Source organism: Podarcis vaucheri (assembly GCF_965113315.1).
Source record: "Podarcis vaucheri genome assembly, chromosome: 4".
Lineage (NCBI taxonomy): Eukaryota > Metazoa > Chordata > Lepidosauria > Squamata > Lacertidae > Podarcis > Podarcis vaucheri.
Window position 1 is genome coordinate 43,888,595 of NC_138762.1, and position 22,040 is coordinate 43,910,634.

Sequence of the window (22,040 nt, forward strand, 5' to 3'; positions counted from 1 at the left end):
CACCAGATCTGAGATCTTCGGGGGGCGGGCGGAGCATTACAGAAATTGTTTATTTTTAAAAAATACAATATCTGGAAACCTTATTAATCTGCCGCTGATGCGCTTCCCGTTGTCCGACCAGCAGGATTATTCTGTCCTCTGACGGAGTCCAACGGAGAAGGAACGAGGCCTGTGCAAATCAGCCTTATGCAACCCAATCTTTTGACTTGCGACCGCTGTTTACTTGCAACTAACTGATCGCTCTGGGTTCAATGGTGCTTAATGTACGTAAGACGGCGGCTTCCCCGAGCTCCGTAAGGAAGCCGGCAAGCCGTTCCAGTAGCATCGGAGCGGCGGTGGGCTCAGACTTGCTGTCCTCGTCGCAAGCGCGATCAAACGGGTCAACCAATGCCGTTTCCCGTGCGCAGAGTCGCGTCGGAGCGCGGAACTCTCCCGGGCGCGTGTCCTCGGCGCTCCTTCTCAAAGGGAATCCTGAACGCTAGGCACCGTGGGCCACACTTGACATTCAGTACTCTGTAAAAAAAGGTGAATGCTAAGATGTTCCATACGAGGAAAAACGAGGATCAGGGACTAAAATGTGCTTTAAAAATAGAATGCTCAGAAGGCACTAAAACAAGACCGTGCACCTCGCCCACCTCACAGGGTTACGGTAAAAGCGATAGTTGGTGGGGGAAAGCCATGTATGCTGCTCTGCAGAATTGTCCCACTGAGGCAAAAAAAAAAGGGGGGGGGGAGAGAGAAAGAGAGAGATTGATTTAAGGCTACAACTGTACCATTGGCCTAAGTGGCACTTCTGAGTAAACGTTTAAATATTGAAACAAAATAAAAATAAATAAAATAAAATAAATTATTCCAGTAGCACCTTAGAGACCAACTCAGTTAGTTATTGGTACGAGCTTTCATGTGCATGCACACTTCTTCAAATACACTGAAACAGAAGTCACCAGACCCAATATTGGAAAGCAATACTGGTACATATATATATATATATATATATATCCATATTGCTTTCTGTTTTAAATTCATAAGGAATATTTATGAACCAGTAAGTTAGCCATACTTAGGCTTTAAAGTTAATGTAGACTTACTTGGGAGTAAGTTGATAGAATTCTGAGGGTGTTGCTTTGAGTAGGCATGTGTTGGATTGTATTGTTTGTCTAGACAAGATGCAAGATTTTAGACTGCTAATCTCAATGACCACTCTGTTTCATTTATTTTAATATATCACCATTTTCTGTGGTCTACTCTCACAAGGCCTTAACTTTCTTGGGACATAGCAATCTATTATTGCCATCTGTCTTTTGCATGTAAATAGAGTTAACTCGATAGCTAACTATCATAATGTCAGAAAAATGTCCCTGATGTGACTCCACATTGATTTTCAATTATCCTTTTTTCCTTTTGGGAATCAAAACATGATAAACCACTTCAGCTGGCAGGAACTTGAGAGGAAATGGGCAGCCTTGCAGAGTGCCCAGAATGGATTTCGGTAACATCAGGAGACCTATTAAGAAGAAGAAACTAAAATCTGAAAAGTACACTGATGAATTCATTTTTCATTCATATTCATGTGAACTTTACACAGGGACTGTTCCAGTTAGGGAGATCTCTCCAACAAAACTTTAAATGAGATTCTTCCATGCAAAGAAATAGCCTGCCATAGAGAAAACAAGTTGATCAAAGATGAGTCGAGGGAGTCCCATCATTCCCTCCTATCCCAGTCTCTTGCTAAATAAACTAATCATCTTTCCATCTGAGATTTTGCAGTTTCAAAGTTCACTAGCTTCATCCAAGTAATCACCCCAGGAGAGAAGCTGCCAATAATGGATAATTAAGTTGCATGGGGCTCTATTAAAACTTTAGAAGACAATATTTTTGAGATCTGTAGTTGCAAATTAGCTGCAATGGGCATTGTTAAGGAGACACTGTTTGCATAAAGACATAAACAGTAGGGGGAAGTACATTAAGATTATTCCCCAGTGATTGAGAATTGCAGCAAATTCATTTTACTCAATTCCAAAATTAGAAATAGAGCCCTGAGCATTCATTAAGGAATGCAGTTGTGCTGCAGACAGGAACATCAAGACAGAACTCCAGAGACCTTCCTTTCCATTCTGGCATACAAAATGATTGGCGTTTTCTTTTTTTAAAAAAGTGGGGCGGCAGGCGGGTAGGGGGCGAAAATCAAGCAGCAACAACTTTACACTGAAGTGAACAATGTGACTACTGCTTAGATACATTGATGGTCAAACCATATGACCTTTCAGCACCTAATTTTATGGCCTCATTTATCGAAACTTTCCATTGAGATATATAAGCACTGCAAGCTGCTATAGTTGGGAGTGCCTGACATTTTCAAGTGTGCTTGCTTCAAAAGAGAGAATGAGACAGAGCTCTAATTCTGACAGGGACCTTGTAATGTGTGCTAATAAAGTCATAAAGCAGCTGCATTGTTTTCGTTTGTGTGTATAATTGTCCAGAGCTTTATTCTACTGGGTCAAATTATTTCAAGTTAGAAGGTTAACCTTTAGAAATTCAAGAAATTAAAATCCCATCAGACATTTTGGAAATTTGCTCATGATGAAAGAACAGGGTGAAATCTAACTGCAACTGCTAGGAGTATTTACATAGCTCAAACGTTTCCATAGATTTGATGTTGTTGCAGAGGAAACCCTGCACTTCAGAAGATCAAGAACAGGATGTGACTGAATGATTACCTGTTGGAATATCTCCATTCCCAGGGTTCCAAATTGCAACGGAATGACTAGGCCCCTGAGTTAAATAAGCAAAGAAAGAGATGCGTAAATTCCATGCCTTCATAATCAGACACAAAAGCAGGTTTTGTCTTTACTAGACTTTTCTACAGGGCCGGATTTAGGTTTGATGAAGCCCTAAGCTACTGAAGGTAATGGGGCCCTTTATATGTCCAGCTGTCCTTTGTCAACAACAAATTGTCACTGTTTTTTGTGTTGAATATATGCAATATAGTAATTTATGGATCTTGTTGTTGTTGTTTAGTCATTTAGTCATGTCCGACTCTTCGTGACCTAATAGACCATAGCACGCCAGGCACTCCTGTCTTCCACTGCCTCATGCAGTTTGGTCAAACTCATGCTGGTAGCTTCAAGAACCCTGTCCAACCATCTCATCCTCTGTCGTCCCCTTCTCCTTGTGCCCTCCATCTTTCCCAACATCAGGGTCTTTTCCAGGGAGTCTTCTCTTCTCATGAGATGGCCAAGGTATTGGAGCCTCAGCTTCACGATCTGTCCTTCCAGTGAGCACTCAGGGCTGATTTCCTTCAGAATGGAGAGGTTTGATCTTCTTGCAGTCCATGGGACTCTCAAGAGTCTCCTCCAGCACCAGAATTCAAAAGCATCAATTCTTTGGCGATCAGCCTTCTTTATGGTCCAGCTCTCACTTGAATACATCACTACTGGGAAAACCTAAAGCCATTTTATTAGTTTTTATCTAAAGCCATTTTATTAGTTTTTTATCTTATATTTTGGAAATGTACATCCAGGTTTTTTTCCTTTAATTTTTTTGGGGGGCCCCAAAAGAGTGGGGCCCTAAGCTATAGCTTGTTTAGCTTATACTAAATCTGGCACTGCCTTTCCATCTCCTTATTCTGGATTAAGACCCTACATGAAACCTGGCTAGATTATTCTGTGGAGTTTTAATAAAAAAACCATCCGAGGACCAGGACTGTTTATGAGTGTGTTGGCTCAAGTAGATCAGCCCTTAGTTTTAGCATGAATATGAAGCAGTAAATCTGATCTTCAGTCAAATTCAACTTCTTCTTACATCTTTACTCAAAGAAACAAAAAAGTCATAAATATAAAAGTGGCAAAGAGCAAGGAACATTCTGTGCTGCATTTGTATTTTCATGCAGTTCCTTCAATGGTTTTATATTTGAGTCACTTAGGCTGCAATCCTTCTTCTCTGGCGATCACTCGTAGCCAAGTAAGATTGTCTTCCATATACACGGTTTTAACAATGAGTCTGTAAGTGACTGTGGAGGCCAATTCTGGATCCACACGTCCTTCCACAGTGGGGATATTGGTTTCCGGCCAGGAGTCGATCACGGTGTGGATTTGCCAAGCGTGCCTTCCTCTTAGCACATTTCTCCCTTGCGTCCTGAGTTCGAGTGTCTTCAAAGCCCATGACACCTTTGGTAAAGGCTGTTCTCCAACTGGAGCGATCGCAGGCCACTTGCAGAGAAGTAAGCTCTCTTGAACTCAATGGGGATGACAGACATGTGGAATTGCACTATGAGCAACACTGCCTCAGAGTTGCATTTTGTGAATTGGATAAGTCTAAGATAACCAACTCCCTGCCTTTAGAAAGAAAATACAGTGTGTGTTTGCAAAAGACAGTCAAAGCTTGCATCTCTTTGGAAAGATAATATCTGGCCTTAGACGCTTGCTGTGAATAATTCTCCACTTCCCCCTGAAATTATTTTGAATAAATACTAACAAATTCAATTGTTTCTGCAAGCTCTGCTGCTACTTCTCTTATGTGGTGGTGGTAACACATGCAGCTTGAATCTGGGGACAGTAGATACAGACACTGAAGCCATAATGACCGAGCAGATGTGGCAAAGACATCCTTTTAGCAGTTTGTTAGTTCAGAACTGATGAGCAATTCAGCTGCAGCCCCAAAGCTCCCAAATGTTGGAATACTCTTAAAGGTCAACTGCAAAGTTCTTCCTGGAACTTACAGTCGGAAAACAATACTGGGTAGCATTAGATGCCACCTGTCCAGAAGCTCCTCTAACGACTCTCCTTTTCACAGGGCTGTTCTGAAGCTTCCCTGTCACTCTGAGCTCCTTGGAGGAAAATAGTGATACAAATGTAATACACAAACAGCAATTTCATAAGAACCAATGTGGTACAAGGGTTACAATTGCTGGAGCAGCAGCTACCGACTGAGCCATGAAACTTACTGAGTGGTCTTGGACCAGATTCTCTCTCCTGTACCTCTCAGGGTTGCTGTTGTAAGGAAAAAATGGGAGGACCATTTATACTGCCCTGAATTTCTAGGTGGAAGAGAGGGATAAATGTGTGATTAAATAATAATAATAATCAGCCATTCAGATGTATATTCATGCAAGCACATAGTGGATGCTAGAATCATGGCCACAATATTTATTCTTCTTCATACAGCCTAAGATGTTCATGCATGCAAGTTTATTTTTTCCCTTCAGTGATCACACAATGTTGTTGTCTTCATCAAAATGCCATCCCACAAACCCACCCACCCCATCTAATCCAGATTTACCATTTCTGTCTTGTTGTTTGTTACATAGTGGATCGTCTGCGGAAATGGTAGACCTGAATTAAATGGGGAGATACCGTAGAGTGGCATTTTGATGGGAATGACCTGCATCTGTAAGCAGCACCAAGCAAGAATGCAGCTAATGAAAGCAATGTCTAAACCAGGCTTCCTCAAATTCAGCCCTACAGATGTTTTGAGACTACAGTTCCCATCATCCCTGACCACTGGTCCTGCTAGATAGGGATCATGGGAGTTGTAGGCCAAAAACATCTGGAGGGCTGAGTTTGAGGAAGCGTGGTCTAAACAAACTGAATGTTTTGGAACTGAGCTTTGAACTTGTTTTACGTTACATGAGAAAATGACAGCTTTTCTCAAGTGACATGCTTTAATTCAGATGTTTGAGTGTTGTCAATGTGCTACAGAAAATAGAAGAGTGTCATTTTCAATCAAATAGATAATTGGTCTTCAGCTGGTGCGTCAGGATCCACATCATTTGAACTAAGGTGGGTTGCAACAGTAGCACTTCCACTATGAAAATATATGGTAAAAAATTAAAATTTAAGAACTTAAATGCATGTTTGGGCCTAAATAATATGAAAAAGATGATGATGATGATGATGATTATTATTATTACCCCAGCCACTCTGGGCAGCTTCTGGGGGAAGTGTGAAAAACAGATTAACTTGCCACATATTAAAACCTCCCAAATCTTCAAATGCAGTTCAGTTGTCATGCTGAAGTTCAAACAGCTATGGGAAAACCAAATCTTAGTCATATTTTCATTATTGCTCAAGCTCAGAATGCCCAACCCACCACAATCACACACACACACACACTTGCATTTCCAGGGTATCAGTTTTAGCTGAGCAAGTGGAAGATTGCTGACGGGAGAATAATATGTAAGCTTTGGTAGTATCCTTAGCTGAAGTTTACAGTATTGCAAAAGCTATTTCTTAGAAAATTATACCCTAAACCTGTTCTTCAAATAAAATCCATTTTGTACCCTAAATAGCATCTTTATCATTATTCACTGTAAATGAAATTCTCATTCAAGTGCAACAATGGCAAAATGCCAGCTGACTTTAAATGCAGCCAGGCTTTCATCACATATATATGTATATTCTCTGGATGGGTAAATTTTATGTTTTTGTAGTTTTTGCTGTTTTCCTTAAAAGCAATAAACAGTTAAATTACCTGTTATTTGCATATGTCCCTGAGATACTTCTCCGAATACAATATGTCCCCCAGGTCTTAGACTGACGGTTAAATAGTGCTTCCTGAATTAATCTATAGGAGCCTGAGAGGAAGCGATGCTGATGTTCATTGGTAAATACAGTACAGCAATTTCAGGTGGGTACCTGTATGCTTTCTTAACAGCATTTTGGGTTCTCACATTGATAAGTCACATTATCCTGCCAATAGAACTCTAGTCTCATTCTTGCTAGGACCAGACTGTCAGGAATGAAATATATCGATTATGCTTGATCTATCTGTAATAGTATTTCCATGCTACCTTGAATGAGCTCGCACTTTTGCTTGCCACTCGAGAAATGTAGCCAAATGAAACTTTACATGTCTGAAACACCCGTAAACCAGTTTGCGATAGCGAAACATTCGTATCATCTGACATCACTTCAAATACAGTACAATGTGTAAACTTTACGCATTCAGCTGTGAGTGATCTATCAAGCGGGGTGCATGAATGTGAGGTAGGTAAACCCATTTTGGGATGAAGGGTGGTACAGGTTTTTAAATAAATGGATGAGCTATAACGGAATGGCCATTGTGGAGGTGGAGTTTGCAATCTAAGCTACTGGAAGTCACGAGTTTTACCTCCAGGTTTGATTTTGAAGGGCCATTGTTCAGTGGTAAAGCATCTGTTGTGCATAAAGAAGGTCCAGCATATCTTGGTAAGGTCGGGAGTGATCCCAGCCTGCTCATCTCAGAGAACCACTAGCAGCTGATATGCACAGTGCTGAGCTAGTAGACTGTTAAGGCAGCTTCCTAGATTCCTATGAGGATTGCCTCTTGGTGCTGCAATTCAAGCCTACTTTCCCAATCCAACAAGAACCATTCATAAGCAGAAACTGAGAAACGTTCATGATTCCTCATCCAAATCAGGTTCCTTTCTTGCAAATGAATGCTGTTCACTTGGGTCCCTCTGCAGCATCTCTCCATCCAAGGTCTATAGAATCATATAGAGTGGAACGGGTCTTGCAAGCCACATAGTCCAACTTCTATGCAGGAAATGCAGAAATGGAGCATCCCCAACAGATGACTGCCCAGCATCTCCTTGAAAAGTGAAAGAAAGCCCACCAGCCCTCTATGACATTGGTTCCTTTGTCAAAACACTCTATACAATTATAGAGTATACACATACTCTATACACATAGTTCCCCATTCAAGAACAAGACCAGGAACAGAGCAGGGAAATATGGTTGGCTCTGACAGCGGATATTACCTGTTTGGGGATGAGGGATGTGTCTCTTTTCCTCCCCTCTTGCAACAGTAATCAGAGTAAAAAGAGTTAACAGTACTAACCATCTATCCCAAAATGAAATCTGTGTGAATAGCCATATACATGCAACCTGCTGCTGCATGCAAGGATCTTTGAACTCAGGTGATTCACCCAGAAGTAGGGATGGTCAAGGACTGGAGCCATTGACCATCCTTGAACTTACTCTTGAATGCCATGGGGCTCAAGGTTTAGATCACAATCTTGCAATCTAGTTAAACATTTCATTCATGGAAGCTTATTTTACTGATCCTCCTAAAACTACAGGTGAAACATTATGTTGTTGTTGTTGTTGTTGTTACAATTCATTACCTGCCCTTTACCCTAAGGTCCTGGGGTGGATTGCAACAATTAAATCACCACATTAATATTAAAACACAATATTAAAGACAGTTTAAATGAATTCAATCCATGCAACACATCCCACAACAACACTGTTTCTTTCTCCTCGGTGGACATTTTTGCCTTCTGTAGCTCCCAGTTTCCCCTCTCAGTGCTTCAGACGTTTCCTTTCCTTTAGTCCACTTTTAATTGCACAAGTGGAAAGTTCCACTGCTTGTTTCACTCCCTCCCACAAAATGCTGGCAGTCTGGAAGTACCCTAAATGCATCGCATAATTCTATTCGGTTAGGTATGTGATCTTTTTTGCTTTTGCCTTTTGCTTGCTTTTACAAATACATGAAAAGATGCATAGGTTCTTTTTTCTGACTACAAGAGTGGCTCACCGACTTAAGCATCCAATCCATTGATTCAGCTGAATAAAGAATCCTACTTGAAATGAATATTGTATACATTGCGCTTGGCTTTGTCTATGTGAGAAAAGCCTTGAGTTAACCATGAGGAACCATGAACCTTTGTCTTGGCTGGTCGTGCATATCTTCCAGTGTTGTGAGACAAAAGAATGGTGAAGTATCAGGTGCACACCACCTTTGCACGTACACATCAGGTTTCTTTTTCTTTTTACTCTTTTCTGCATGTCTTTGACTTCTGTAAAAAGAACCATAAATGCCTCACAAACCACCTCTGACTTCCAGTGACAATAGATCTGCCTTTAGGGGCTAGGCTCCAAAAGTTCTGCATGATACCAGGTTGGGGAAGGTTGGAATAGGTTATGCCTGTGGGGACTAGTTGAGAGATTTGGAGCTATGGACAGAGTAGAATAGTGTTGGACCTGGTACATCATGATAAGGCAAGTACCAGTCTTCTGAAACCAGAAGGGCTCCAACCCAGCTCTGTTCATGCAAACAAACCAGATGTTAATGCACAACATGTAACGTATGAATTAGGATGTTCATCTGAATGCATGTCAGAATGTGCATCCCACTGTCTGTTCAAGTGTGACTCTGAATGGAAATCCCAGTTTATGCCCCCAGGTCCCAATCCAGCAAATGATACACATATAAGTCTGTGTGATCATCTGAGACATTTACATACCAGCGTTATGTTCTTACAATGGAAATTAAAGAACCCCCTGCCAAACAATAACAATAAAAACACAATATATAAGATGTACAGGAACACTGTATATAATATGCAATGTTGCTGGAAACTGCTGGAGCTGCTGAAGCTTTTGTGCTTGAATCCTGCTTATGGGTTTCCCATAGGCATCTGGCTACCGTCAGAACAGAATACTGCTGTAACAACAACAACAACAACAACAACAACAATTTATTTATACCTCACCCATCTGGCTGGGTTTCCCCAGCCACTCTGGGCGGCTCCCAACAGAATGTTAAAAATGAGATAAAACATCAAACATTAAAAATTTCCCTAAACAGGGCTTTGGCATGAATGAATGTGGCTCTTTTACTCTTAATAAAAACTATTAGCTCAATAAACAAACAACAAATATAAATTAAAACAATTAAAACATAGATCCTCCTGGATCAGGTTGAAGATGCTTAAACACTCCTTTTGTCTCCATGGCTTTTATGTTTAAAAGATATTTCAATGGATCCAAACAGTTGCTTGGGGAGACTGTCAGCCAACAGAATTTTGGACTTACTCCCCCCACCCTCCCAACAATTGGCTGCTATCTCTTATTATCAGCTGCTTTTGAAACACTGCTTCATTTCAAACAGAGTTTGCCATAAAGGACAGAGCAGTGGTCGTAGTGGGGCTGCTTATTACCGTAAACAGGTCTGAGGTGTCCTTGAGCTCACAGGACTAGCTTAATAGGTTCTGGATTTGGGACTGTTCATCTTACGGATCTGATTTGCTCCTTTGTGAGAAAATGCAGGGTTAACACCCACCCACACAAACTGTAAGAAGCTGCATTAATGTTTTATTTGGGATAAACAAAATAATTTCTCATGAAAATGTCCAAATGGATGTTATGTCTAAAGAATGGAAATAAATATAAGTTTCAGCCATGAAACCTTTTCTTTGATTTAGTAGAAATTACGTTTTTATGAGAAAATATGCACCCTGTAGGACACAAGGAAAAACTCAGGAAATAAGATCAACTTCTATGCTGTGTTAAGGGTAAAGAAGGAAAGACAAAGATTTAGCACAACTGTGGTGCATGGAAATTATTTATGAGGTAGAAGATATTTTTAAAAATTAATCTTGCTTCAAGGATGTGGAAGCTAAATAAATTATCTTGCTATATGGGTGACAGGGAAAAAAATAAGTTGGGAAAAGAAGACCATAATTTTGTTGTCTTGCATCTAAAGAGAAAATTGTCCAGCTTATTGCTTGAAAATGAGTACCTCAGGAATTATTTAAAATGGTCTCCTTGAGGAGGCCATATTTTAAAATGGAGGTTTGTGAGGTGCTGCCAGAGCTGGCTCAGGACAATTTGCAGCCTGTCTCAGAGCAGCAAATGGCATTACCCCTACAGTCAAGTCTCACTGTTGGCCACCCAAGGCCAGCAAAGTTATTTTGGCCCCTGAGTCTGGGTGAAATACACCCTCCTTTACCAAGGCCAGTTCTCTGAAGGTGGCCTCTACTCTGAGGGCTGTCTGCTCTGTGACTGGTTTCAAGATAATAAGCCATCAGAAGGAAAACTGCAGCTTGGAGCTGACCATCAGCACTGCAGTTGTTTTAGTTATTTAAAAGCATTTTAAAAATCTGTGAGCAGTAGAAAGAACTAAGGCTGAAGAGAACCTCTCATATAAAAGTCTGAAACATTTCATACGTTCAATTTTCGAACGAGCATTAGCAAGCAGAAATTTTATTTTTTAAAAAAACAAAAACAAATTATGAACACTGTTGAGATCCATAATGCCATTTAATTAGAAAAGATCAAAATAATGGAACACAGCTGAAAAATTAAAACTTTTGTGATACAAGGAGTAACTAGGTAGTAGAAATTGGCATGGTATGCAAGGAAAGGAGCTTAAATCTGATTTGTCCTTTACAATCAAGCTTAGCAGGGTTATGTTTTGTTTGTAGCTGTGAGAATTGCTCACTCTTCCGTATACACAGGATCAATATATGAACTCATTGGAATTTATTACGGAGCATTGGCAAAATGTGATCACCGGTGTTGCAAAACGAGCTGCAGAGATCCTGAGTCTGCAGGTCAGAGGGTATGCATGTGTGTGTGTGGAGTAACCACAAAACGTAAGAATTTAGGAATGCTGCTTTGTAGTGGGTGAGACCTGGGCCAGAACAGTGGTAGCTCAGAATTGCCTATGCTAGGGGTAGCCAACATGGTGTCTTCCAGTCCTAAAATGCCCATAATCCCTGACCACTGGCAATTTTGACCCAAGCATCTTTTGAACACCATGTTGGCTAACCTTGGTCCACACTGGTGGGCAGCAGCTCTCCAGGATTTCAGACCAGGGTCTCTCCTGGCCCTACCTGGAGATGCTGGGAATTGAACCTGCAACCTTTTGCATGCATAGCAGATTTTCTGCCCCTCAGCTACAGCCCTTCTCCATAGAAACACTGTAGAACGTGGTGAAAGAAGTAAACAGAAATGTTTTTTAAAAAATAAATTACATGAATATGAAGGCTACATGAGGGACTAAGAGAATTTTGACAATGGGAAGTGTTAGCTGATAGTTGACTAGCAGAGTTTTACTGTAAATTATATTCATACGGGTCTTTATTCTTGATCGTGATTCCTTTAGCTCCTAGTGATCCTCACATTCGTGTTGGCATCATTTGTTTCTTTTCCCTCCTCCATACAGGTAACCAGCTACTAGGGATTGGGTTATACGCTCTTCTGTATAAACTGCTCCTTCTCTTGGTGATTTAGTAATTGTGGGGTTAATTCTGTAGCAAAATGCTACTTGGGACCTACATGATATGAAGGCACAGATGCCAACCTTTGCTAGATTGCTTACAGTGGATTGACTCCGCATTCTGAGTGTTCACACACGTCGATCATTCTCCCATCTCAAAAGGCTTCTCCATTTCTTTTCTACAATGGCCCCTGAGCAAATGGAAAACCAAACCTTTGTAGACGAATTTATTTTCCTGGGCTTTACAAACCACCCCAGTCTCTATGTTCTGTTCTTTTTAGTATTCCTAGTCATCTACATGGTAACTCTAGCGGGAAATGCTCTGATACTTGCCCTGATCAGAACAGATCTGACCCTTCATAGCCCTATGTATTACTTCCTGAGCAACTTGTCATTCCTAGACATTTGCTATATCTCTGCCACGGTCCCCGTTATGTTGGCTAACTTCTTCCGAGCAAAGAAAACCATATCGTATGCGGGATGCATTGTCCAGCTGTTCTCCCTCATTACCTGCGCAGGGACAGAATGTGTGCTGTTGGCTGTCATGGCGTACGACCGATATGTGGCTATCTGTAGCCCCTTGCATTATTCCAGCATCATGAGCAAGGGGGCTTGCACCAAGATGGCCGTGTTCTCCTGGATGTGCGGCTTGACAAACTCACTGGTGCACACCCTCCTAACATCGTCCTTAACCATCTGCAAGTCCAACGAGCTCAGCCACTTCTTCTGCGATGTCCCCTTGCTTCTGAAGCTCTCTTGCTCAGACACTTCTGTGAATGAAGCTGTGCTCCACCTGGCCAGTGCGTTGATAGGGCTCAGCCCCTGCCTCTTTATTCTGGTCTCCTACATCCGCATCATCTGTGCTATCCTGAAGATCAATTCCTCTGAGGGCAGAGTGAAGGCTTTCTCCACCTGCGCTTCGCACCTGATGGTGGTCGTGATATTCTACGGCACATCCAACTTCAACTATGACAGGCCAAGTTCAGGGTACTCCCTGGATGTAGATACTTTGGTTTCCTCGCTGTATTGCATTGTAACACCCATGCTGAATCCAATCATTTACAGTCTAAGGAATAAAGAGGTAAAGGCTGGATTGATGAGAATGGGCAAGAAATATTTCTCTTCCTCAGCTAGGACCTGAGGAGAGCAAAAAGAGAACTCCAGAGCACAATCATATGCACAATGCTTTTTAAAAAGAAATAATAATAATAAAAATGTTTAAGGGTACTCTCATTTCGACTCAAGAAACTCACCATTTTATAATTCGAATTGGGAAAAATAAATACAGTAAATGGACAAAAGTACAAAGAACATGCATTACCTCATATTACACAGCTGACAGCTCATAGTAACTTCCACACTGGCATGAGGTTGTGTGCACTAACATCTTCCTGATTCCACACATCCACATTCCACACTGCTTCACACATTAAACGCTCACTTCAGGAAACACCAGGAAAGGAAATGAGCCCGCCATTGGGGGTAGCAATGGCACTGACGATTCACTGTACTATTCAATAGAACTGATGATTCACCGTGCTAGAGAAGAAACTAATTTATTTTTTTAAAATTTAGTTTATGCTCCCATTAGATTCACAAAATGTTTAGGGGTATGCGTACCCCTGCGTACCCCCTCCCCCAAAAGCACTGCATATGCATCTCCATTCAGAAGCAATTTCCACGGAGTTCAGTTAGAGTCACTCCCAGGTAGGTGAGCCTGAGATGACTTTAACTAACTACAACCATTGTATCTGAACTGTTAGTTAGCCAAGCATTTGGGTGAGAGCTATTTATACGAAGGAAACACATTCAGATTCAGATTACTAGAACTTTTGCATAGGTATAAGCCGAGTTGTGGAAGCTCTGCTGAACATATACAAAATCTATATTAATTCAACATTACTAGTTCCTAGCAAAATATAAACATTTAATGAATGAAAGGATTATTGTTAACAAGTTTACTCTTCTAGAAACAGCTTAGCAGCTGTTTTGCCATTAGCAAACAGAGGAAGGTACCTTATGCTATACTAGCTCCATATGGTTTATACTGGCTGGCAACATTTCTCAAGGGTTTCAGACACGAATATTCTCTCAGTCTGACTTGAAGATGACAGGGATTGAACCCAAGTCCTTTTGCATCAAAGCAGGTGCTCTACCAATGATTCCCAATTAATATTTTAGGTATGGCCTTGGTTGGTCTCTTGATTAACATTTTGCTCTGGATTTGGAAACTGGTTAGAGGGGCAACATTTTCCTTTTTTTCTTTTTAAATGATATTTATTGAGAATTTAAAATTACAGAGAAAAAAAGGAAAAGGAAAAAAGATAGACAAGAAAAGGAATTAAACAATACAAGTCAATAAAAAGAAAGAAAAAAGAAAACACACAATACATCAAAACCAAAAACAAAAGCAAACAAAAAATTTAAAAACAAATCCAATATTCCCAAATCTTTATCTTTCGTTAACTTGTTTCATCGACCTCCTCACACCTCCCTTTTTTGTATTCTAGTTATTAATTATCTCAGCAAATCCTTTCCATCTTTCACTATATTCTGTCATTAAATTACCTTAATTTATTTTAACCTTATCTTACCATAAAAAGCCCTAAAGCTTAAAACTTAAAACTTATTTATACATAATTCCTTATAGCATTTCTACTAAAGCCAAATAGTTTCATTCCAACATTTTTTCTAACTCTCATTAATTTTACAATAATTCTCTAAATGAATTTTTAAACTTTCTTCCAATCTTCATCCATCGTCTCTTCTTCCTGGTCTCGGGTTTTGTCAGTCCTTTCTATCCCTTCCATCTAGTCCATCAACCTGGTAACCTTCTATCCGAGGCTCTTAAGTCTTTTCCATGTCCCTTCTGCAGGTCTTCTTCATGTTTATACCTGTACTTTACTTTGTCTTCTGCTGATCTTATTCTTAGTTTCCTTCCTTTCTCACTGAGGGGTAGATCTCGGGGAGACTCCAACTTGACAATATCTTTATCCCTTCTTCACAGGTCAGCCCATTCTCCATAGTCCGCACTGAAATCCAAAAGATATTTGAAGGCATGTTTCAAAGTCCCTCCAAGGTTAAGGGCCCCCACAACTCCAAACTCCCCCTGGCCCAAAATCAGATCCCAAAAGTCAAAACATCCCTGCATAGGGGAATCTATCCAACTTTCCATCTCCAAACCAAACAGTACTCCATCTCTCCAAATCTGACTTTCTCCAGGTTCAGTCGTCAAAAACAACAGCTTATGTTCCTGCAAGGCCGCGGCTCTCTCCATTTCTATTACTTGAGGCTCAGCAACAACCTCCTCCTTTGCCTTCTGCACAACTTGCCCTGTCAAAGCAAATTCCTGGGTTGGTTCCTGAGTGGTTTCTATATAGGTATTCACTGTTTGTCCAAAATTGCTAACTGCAACAGTCATCAAATCCATCTTCTCGTGTAGATGTTCCAGTAAAGCGCTTGTCTTGCAAAAAGCAAGCACTAAGGCTTCTTCTGGGCACATTCTTGTTCAAGGTCAATGTCTGGTTCTCACGATCTTTAATCTCTACAGCTGTAGAATTCCCCAGATCGACTCCAGCAACAGTTTCACAAGCTCCGTCTAGAGGAAACAATTTCTGTTTGTATCCGTCTTTTTGAAAGCAGATCCAACAACAAAATTACTTTCGTTTTTCAGATATTTGTTCCTTTTAAATGCAAAAGAAAACATTGGAATCAATATGTTTCTCTTTTTTAACTATCTGTCAAGAAATGTTTTATTCACAGTTCATGAACTTCCCCAAAGCGTCTGTCTCTGACACCCCGTTCCCAGGTTCAAGATGGTGGAAATTTATCTTTCTTTACTCTCTCTCCTGCAGGTTTAAACAATCTAAGATTTCCCCCCTCTTCTCCTGTTTCCAAGGGGGGGGGGTTGGTAGTTTTAGCTGGTGGAAATTTAGTCCTTTACAAACAACTTTCCAGACTTTAGCTTGCAATGTCTTTGCTTCAATCTATTTACAAAAGCGGAAGGCGGACTTCCTGTTTAGACCTTCCCGCTTCGGTGCCAAATTAAGATGTTTCATAGTCCAATTTTCCGTTCTACTCACGGGTAGTTGTTTAAAGTCCAATTGTCCACAGGAAAAAGTCAGCGCTCTCCGGCAACAGCAATGCGGCTTCACTCCGTGAAAAGAGCAGTTGATTCGAAGCACCGCGCCACTCACCCCACGTCGCTCCGGATCCCCGAAACTGGGTTTCCCCGTGAGTAGGGGAGGCGCAAAAGGTGCCAGCCGAATCCCACGTCCACAGGCTTCTCCCGCCTGTGGTTTTTAATGGGTCTCCGCCTCACCGTAGCGGTCCAGTCCCTAATTTCCACGGAGCGGATTCCTGTGGTTTTTAATGGGTCTCCGCCTCGCCGTGGCGGTCCAGACCCTAATTTCCACGGAGCGGATTCCTCCCGATCAGAGGAAATCCGCCATTGCCAGAGGCGCTAACCCGGAAGTCGAGGGGCAATATTTTCCTCGCATTCATCTTTTTTGAATTCCACACATATACAAATATCCCTCCCTGCAAGCAGAAAATTAGCACAGCAGGAAGCATCCCACCTATTGCACTCTTTTTCTGTTTGCGGGGAAATGTTCTTTTTTTAAATGTGGAAGCATCTTCAAAACTGTGGTGGGGGAAACCCTCACCATTTTCTGCCTGTAACTCACAATATTGTCTCAAGGCTCTTCCTCCTCAATCTGATGTATTTAGTATAGTGGCTAAGCAACTGAGCTAAAAATCAGGAACTCCTTGGTTCAGGACTCAGCTCTGCTAGGCTCTCTTCTCTGTCCTTAAGCTTACCTCCCCATCTGTATTCTGGTGGAGATAATGCAGGCTGACCTTGCAAGGTTGTTGTAAGGATTGCAAGCTGACATAAGTGAAGTGCTTTGAGCATGTCTCATTGTCATGTGCAGACAAGCCAGTACTTGAGATTTACTGGTTATGGGAAGGCCTTAGCAGAGGACCTGTCTTGAATGCAGAAGGTCCCAGGTTCAGTCCCTAGTATCTCCAAGCAGGACTGGGGTAAGATCCTGCCAGAAATCCTGGAGAGCCACTCCCAGTCAGTGCAGACAATTATTAGCTAGATGGACCAGTAGGCAGCCAACTCTTCTTATGTTATGCTTACCAATGGCACATTTCCCCTTCGTGTCCATGTATCTTAGGCCGTGCTTAATCCCCTCTGTGGCCAGAAAATAAGGGCATTTCCTCAAAACGCTCAGTTCAGATCTTTTAGGGCACCTCGTTGTTCAAAGCAGCAATGTATTTCTCTCCATCTCAGCCTCCTTCCTGCACATTTTGCCTCCTGGGCATTTAGAACACCAAATTCCCATCTATCTTAGGAGAGGCTGAACCTCTGCAACTGGATGAATGGAAGTGGTTGAGTGTACTCCGCTGGGCTCCACCTGTGTCAAGTATAGAGAGGGAGCGGAATGCCACTGTGAGTTGATTCCTAAATACCAGTGGTTCAATTATAAGTGCAGTGCTTGAGTGCCACCTAGGAGGGTCAATTACAGACTTCCCTTGCAATATCCTTGGAGGCTTTACCTGAGTTAAGGGCCAGATTGTCTTGTATATTATGGTTTTATTCTGCCAGAGTAACATTCAAAGGCCTTGACGTTAGCGTAAAAGTAAGAAGTTTTCTATCTCTCGAGCTGCAGCTGCTTGAGAGCTGGAAAACGTATTACTGCAGTAGTAGAACATCATCCTTAAGAGGGAACAAAAGCCCTAAATGCTAAACAGGAATAATTGCAGCAGAAGTAGCTAATGGTGTAGAGTTTAGAGACACACAGACACAATGTATTGTTCATAATTTGGGGGAAATAGCTGCTCTTTCTTTCTGTCTTGGTAGCGTCTGCATCGAAAGCAATCACCTGAACACTGCTACAATGAAACTCAAAATTTTGATGATCTTGGTGAGAAACAAACTCCTTCCTTCCTTCCTTTTTTGTTGTGGGAGCTGGCATTTTTATTTAAGGGGGAGTTTACAATTTTCCATTTCATTATAGCTCTTTTCACTCACTAAGGTCACCATTCTTTCATCTTGTAATCCACCTTTATCCTTGGATTGGTAAAAACAAAACTGACTCCAGAAACTATTTAAAATGTGAAAAATTAAACCTTCTAAAATGTTCTGCTAAATAGTTCTTACTGCTCCCCAGTTGCTTTATAAAATGGAGAATTTTGAACGGCAACATCTGTAAAGCAGTGCAAAAGGTGGTGGTGGGAAACAGCAGCCCTGGAGGATGTGACTTTTTACACCCCAGTCCTTCCCCAACTCCTTCCGCTTCCTGAATTCTCCTACAAAATACTCCCTCTCCTCCAAACACAATGAATCACATGCACAATCCCTTAGATTGCAAACCTGCAGGGCCTGTTGTATTTTTGCAAGTGCCTACCAATTTCAGGAGCTCTTCCCTGCTCTCCTACACACACACACACACACACACACACACACACACACACACACAGATATATATATATATATATATAGAGAGAGAGAGAGAGAGAGAGAGAGTAACAACTACTGAAGGGGTTACTGGTCTTTACACTGCAATCCTGTGCAGCTGCTGCTTGCCTGCTCTTTTTGCTTTCACCTTTGCTTTTTATTTATAAGACACTTTAAGCAACTCAAAGTGAAGGGGGAAAGCAGAGTATAAATTTATTAGCAGCAGCAGCAGCAACAACAGCAACAACAGTATCTCCTACTTGGAAATAAGCCCCAATTAATTAAATTGGGCTTACTCCCAAGTGAGGATAGGATCAGCTTTAGCAGTTCAAGAAAGGAGAGCAGAGAGTGTGCAAAGGAGGGTTCTTCTCTTCTCATGACCAACAGAAGACCTTGGCCAGGATGCTTTGTTTTTACCTATTCCAATACCTATGAGACATAGGCTGGACTGAGAGATGACAGCCTTTTGGTATACACTCTACCCCTAAACCTACCCCTAAACTAAAAAAGCAGAGACATCACCTTGCCCCTAAACTAAAAAAGCAGAGACATCACCTTGCCAACAAAGGTCCATATAGTTAAAGCTAATGTTTTCCCAGTAGTGATGTAAGGAACTGAGAGCTGGACCATAAAGAAGGCTGATCGCCGAAGAATTGATGCTTTTGAATTAGGGAGCTGGAGGAGACTCTTGAGAGTCCCATGGACTGCAAGAAGATCAAACCTTTCCATTCTTAAGGAAATCAGCCCTGAGTGCTCACTGGAAGGACAGGTCGTGAAGCTGAGGCTCCAATACTTTGGCCACCTCATGAGAAGAGAAGACTCCCTGGAAAAGACCCTGATATTGGGAAAGATTGAGGGCAAAAAGAAAAGGGGACAACAGAGGACGAGATGGTTGGACAGTGTTCTTGAAGCTTCCAGCATGCGTTTGACCAAACTGCGGGAGGCAGTGGAAGACAGGAGTGCCTGGCGTGCTCTGGTCCATGGGGTCACAAAGAGTCGGACACGACTAAACAACAACAACATGCTTATCATCATCAGAGCCTGTGCGATAGTTCTGCTCCTGAATCACAGATCCTTCTTCCTCACCCCTTGCTCCAACCCTCATAATAACCTTGTGAATTAATGGACCTAATCTCTATTTCATACAACTAGAAATCAGGCAAAGAGAATATATTGGCCAAGGTCGATACCAGAGGTGAGATGATAACCCAGCAATTCTGAATATTAAACCCTTGAGATTTCAGTTTTCTTCCTGTATGCTAACCTATGGAAATATACAGTTGCACTGGTGGTTTCCCTTCCTAATAAAAGGTTTTTTTTCTCTTTAAAATGGATGAAGACCACCACAATGAAATAAATCACATCATTTGTTTAGATATTCTTCTGCTTCCCACAAGAGGGCAGTAGAGCCTGGTAGTGAGAAAACAGGTGTGTTTTTGTACGTGTATGTGTGTGTGAAAGAATTGTGAGTTGCACAGCTAAATCAAAATCTACATTTTGTTGTTGTTGTAAGCATTATGAGCGCAGGAGGCTGAGATGATCATGTTTGTATTTTGATCCCTTCATGTTCTCTAAATATCTACACTCACTCTCTCTCTCTCTCTCTCTCTCTCTCTCTCTCTCTATATATATATATATATATATATTACACACACACACACACACACACACACACCCATCCATCCCTGTGATGTGGGTTCCTTTTCAATTTAGCTTTTTGTCTTCATTCTTTTGCATTCCGTTTTCTCCCTTCTCGCCTGTTAGTTTCCCCCCTTGCTTTTTGGCACATGCAAGCATGTACCCGCACATATTTTTCCGTCTCTTTCTCAGCCACGCAGCTCCCCCTCTCTCTGAATCACCCTTTTGAAAGGGAACAGAATAATTGCACATACGCTGAGACACTACCTCGCTTGCGTTGTTTGGAGCAGCGCCATGTGCTCCAAAAATATCATGGCAATGGCTGGATTGCGGCGTTTTCTGCTGATTCATACTTGGGTCATCAAGCCAAATGCAGTCGAACCACCACAATTATCCAGGACTCCTAATTATCTTTCCGCCTAGCCCCTAGCCAAAAATTTATATTCATGCCAGACATTTGTTTAGTAACCGGGACCTGTGCTAAGTTTTAAAGGGTCTTAAAGAATTGGGTTGGATTTAGACTTAGCCATGCTTAGAGTAGACTCACTGAAATCAATGGGACCCTAAATTAATTAGGAACTGGCCAGAATTTTAAATCCCTTGTGCTGGGACTACAGGTTAGACCTAAAGCTACAGAAACACAGGTGAAGAGTCCTTTTTCTGCCAAACACCTCAGCTTTAACTATGGTTTGTTAGCTATGGTTAACATTAACCATGGCTTAGTGTTATGTGTGAGCCAAGCCATTATCTGCTTACAAGGTTCGCTATAGGTAAAACTACCGAGCCACCTGAAGAGAGAAAGTGGCTTCTTGATTCCTTTGCCTATGGAAACGAGAGTAAAAATGCTATTTAAGCCCCTTCTTCCGGGCCCTGATCCTATGGTGAAGGGATCACACCACATCAAAATTAACCATACCCGTGTTCAATGAATAACTGGTGCTCTCCTAACTCTTCTTTCCATAAGAATGGAAAATGTGAAGTGTTAAGCCCTCACTGATGCAAGCAGTGAAAGCCCTGCTAACATCCCTCCCCCAAGATGGACAGAGTGCTTTGGGTGCTGGTGCCGAGCTAGATGGATCTTCTGGGGTGCGGGTGGCACTGTGGTCTAAACCACTGAGCCTCTTGGGGTTGCCAATCAGAAGGTCGGTGGTTCGAATCCCTGCTATGGGGTGAGCTCCCGTTGCTCTGTCCCAGCTCCTGCTAACCTAGCAGTTTGAAAGCATCCCAGTGCAAGTAGATAAATAGGTACTGCTATGGCGGGAAGGTAAACAGTGTTTCCGTGCGCTCTGGCTTCTATCACGGTGTCCTGTTGTGCCAGAAGTGGTTTAGTCCTGCTGGCCACATGACCCGGAAAGCTGACAAATGCCGGCTTCCTTGGCCTGAAGTGAGATGAGTGCCGCAACCCCATAGTCGCCTTTGACTGGACTTAACTGTCCAGAGGTCCTTTACCTTTTTACCTTCTGGTCTGATCTAACAGGACTCAGCTTCTGGTTTTATGCTCTTATTTATTGGAGACCACTTTTCAACAGAATTAGGCTAATAATAATAATAATAATAATAATAATAATAATATAAGTCTTTACCCTGTAAGTGGGCATTCCATGGTCTCTCTACTTCTGGGGTCCAGAAGTAGATGAAACAGCTATTCTCCAAATTTACAGCAGCAAGACTTTTGTTCTCTCACCCTCTTACATTTCCTAGGACCGTTGAGTCTATGGTGATGAGCAGCTTTTCCTGTATGTTGAGTTGCTGGGGCTGGATATTTGTGAGCTTGTTCAGTGGATGACAGTTACATAATGTGTACATGATTTCTATTCACTCTGTTGTGACATTCTCCTGCTAAACTTCAATTCAGTGAAAAACCTTTGTTTCTCTTGTTCGCTTTATTTTGCCTTCTTCATATTTTATTCTAGAACATGGGTGGATCCACCCCAAACACAGATGTGTGAGCACACAC

At 41.7% G+C, this 22,040-nt stretch overlaps 1 protein-coding gene across 1 annotated transcript; it reads left to right on the forward strand.

The window, feature by feature from the left end:
• Positions 1-12,181: 12,181 nt before the first annotated feature.
• On the forward strand, positions 12,182-13,123 carry LOC309531613 (olfactory receptor 5V1-like; the record flags this gene model as incomplete). Its single annotated transcript, XM_082221201.1, has 1 exon — positions 12,182-13,123. One exon carries the CDS (start codon positions 12,182-12,184, stop codon positions 13,121-13,123), a length of 942 nt encoding a protein of 313 aa, XP_082077327.1.
• Between the last annotated feature and the right edge of the window lie 8,917 nt (positions 13,124-22,040).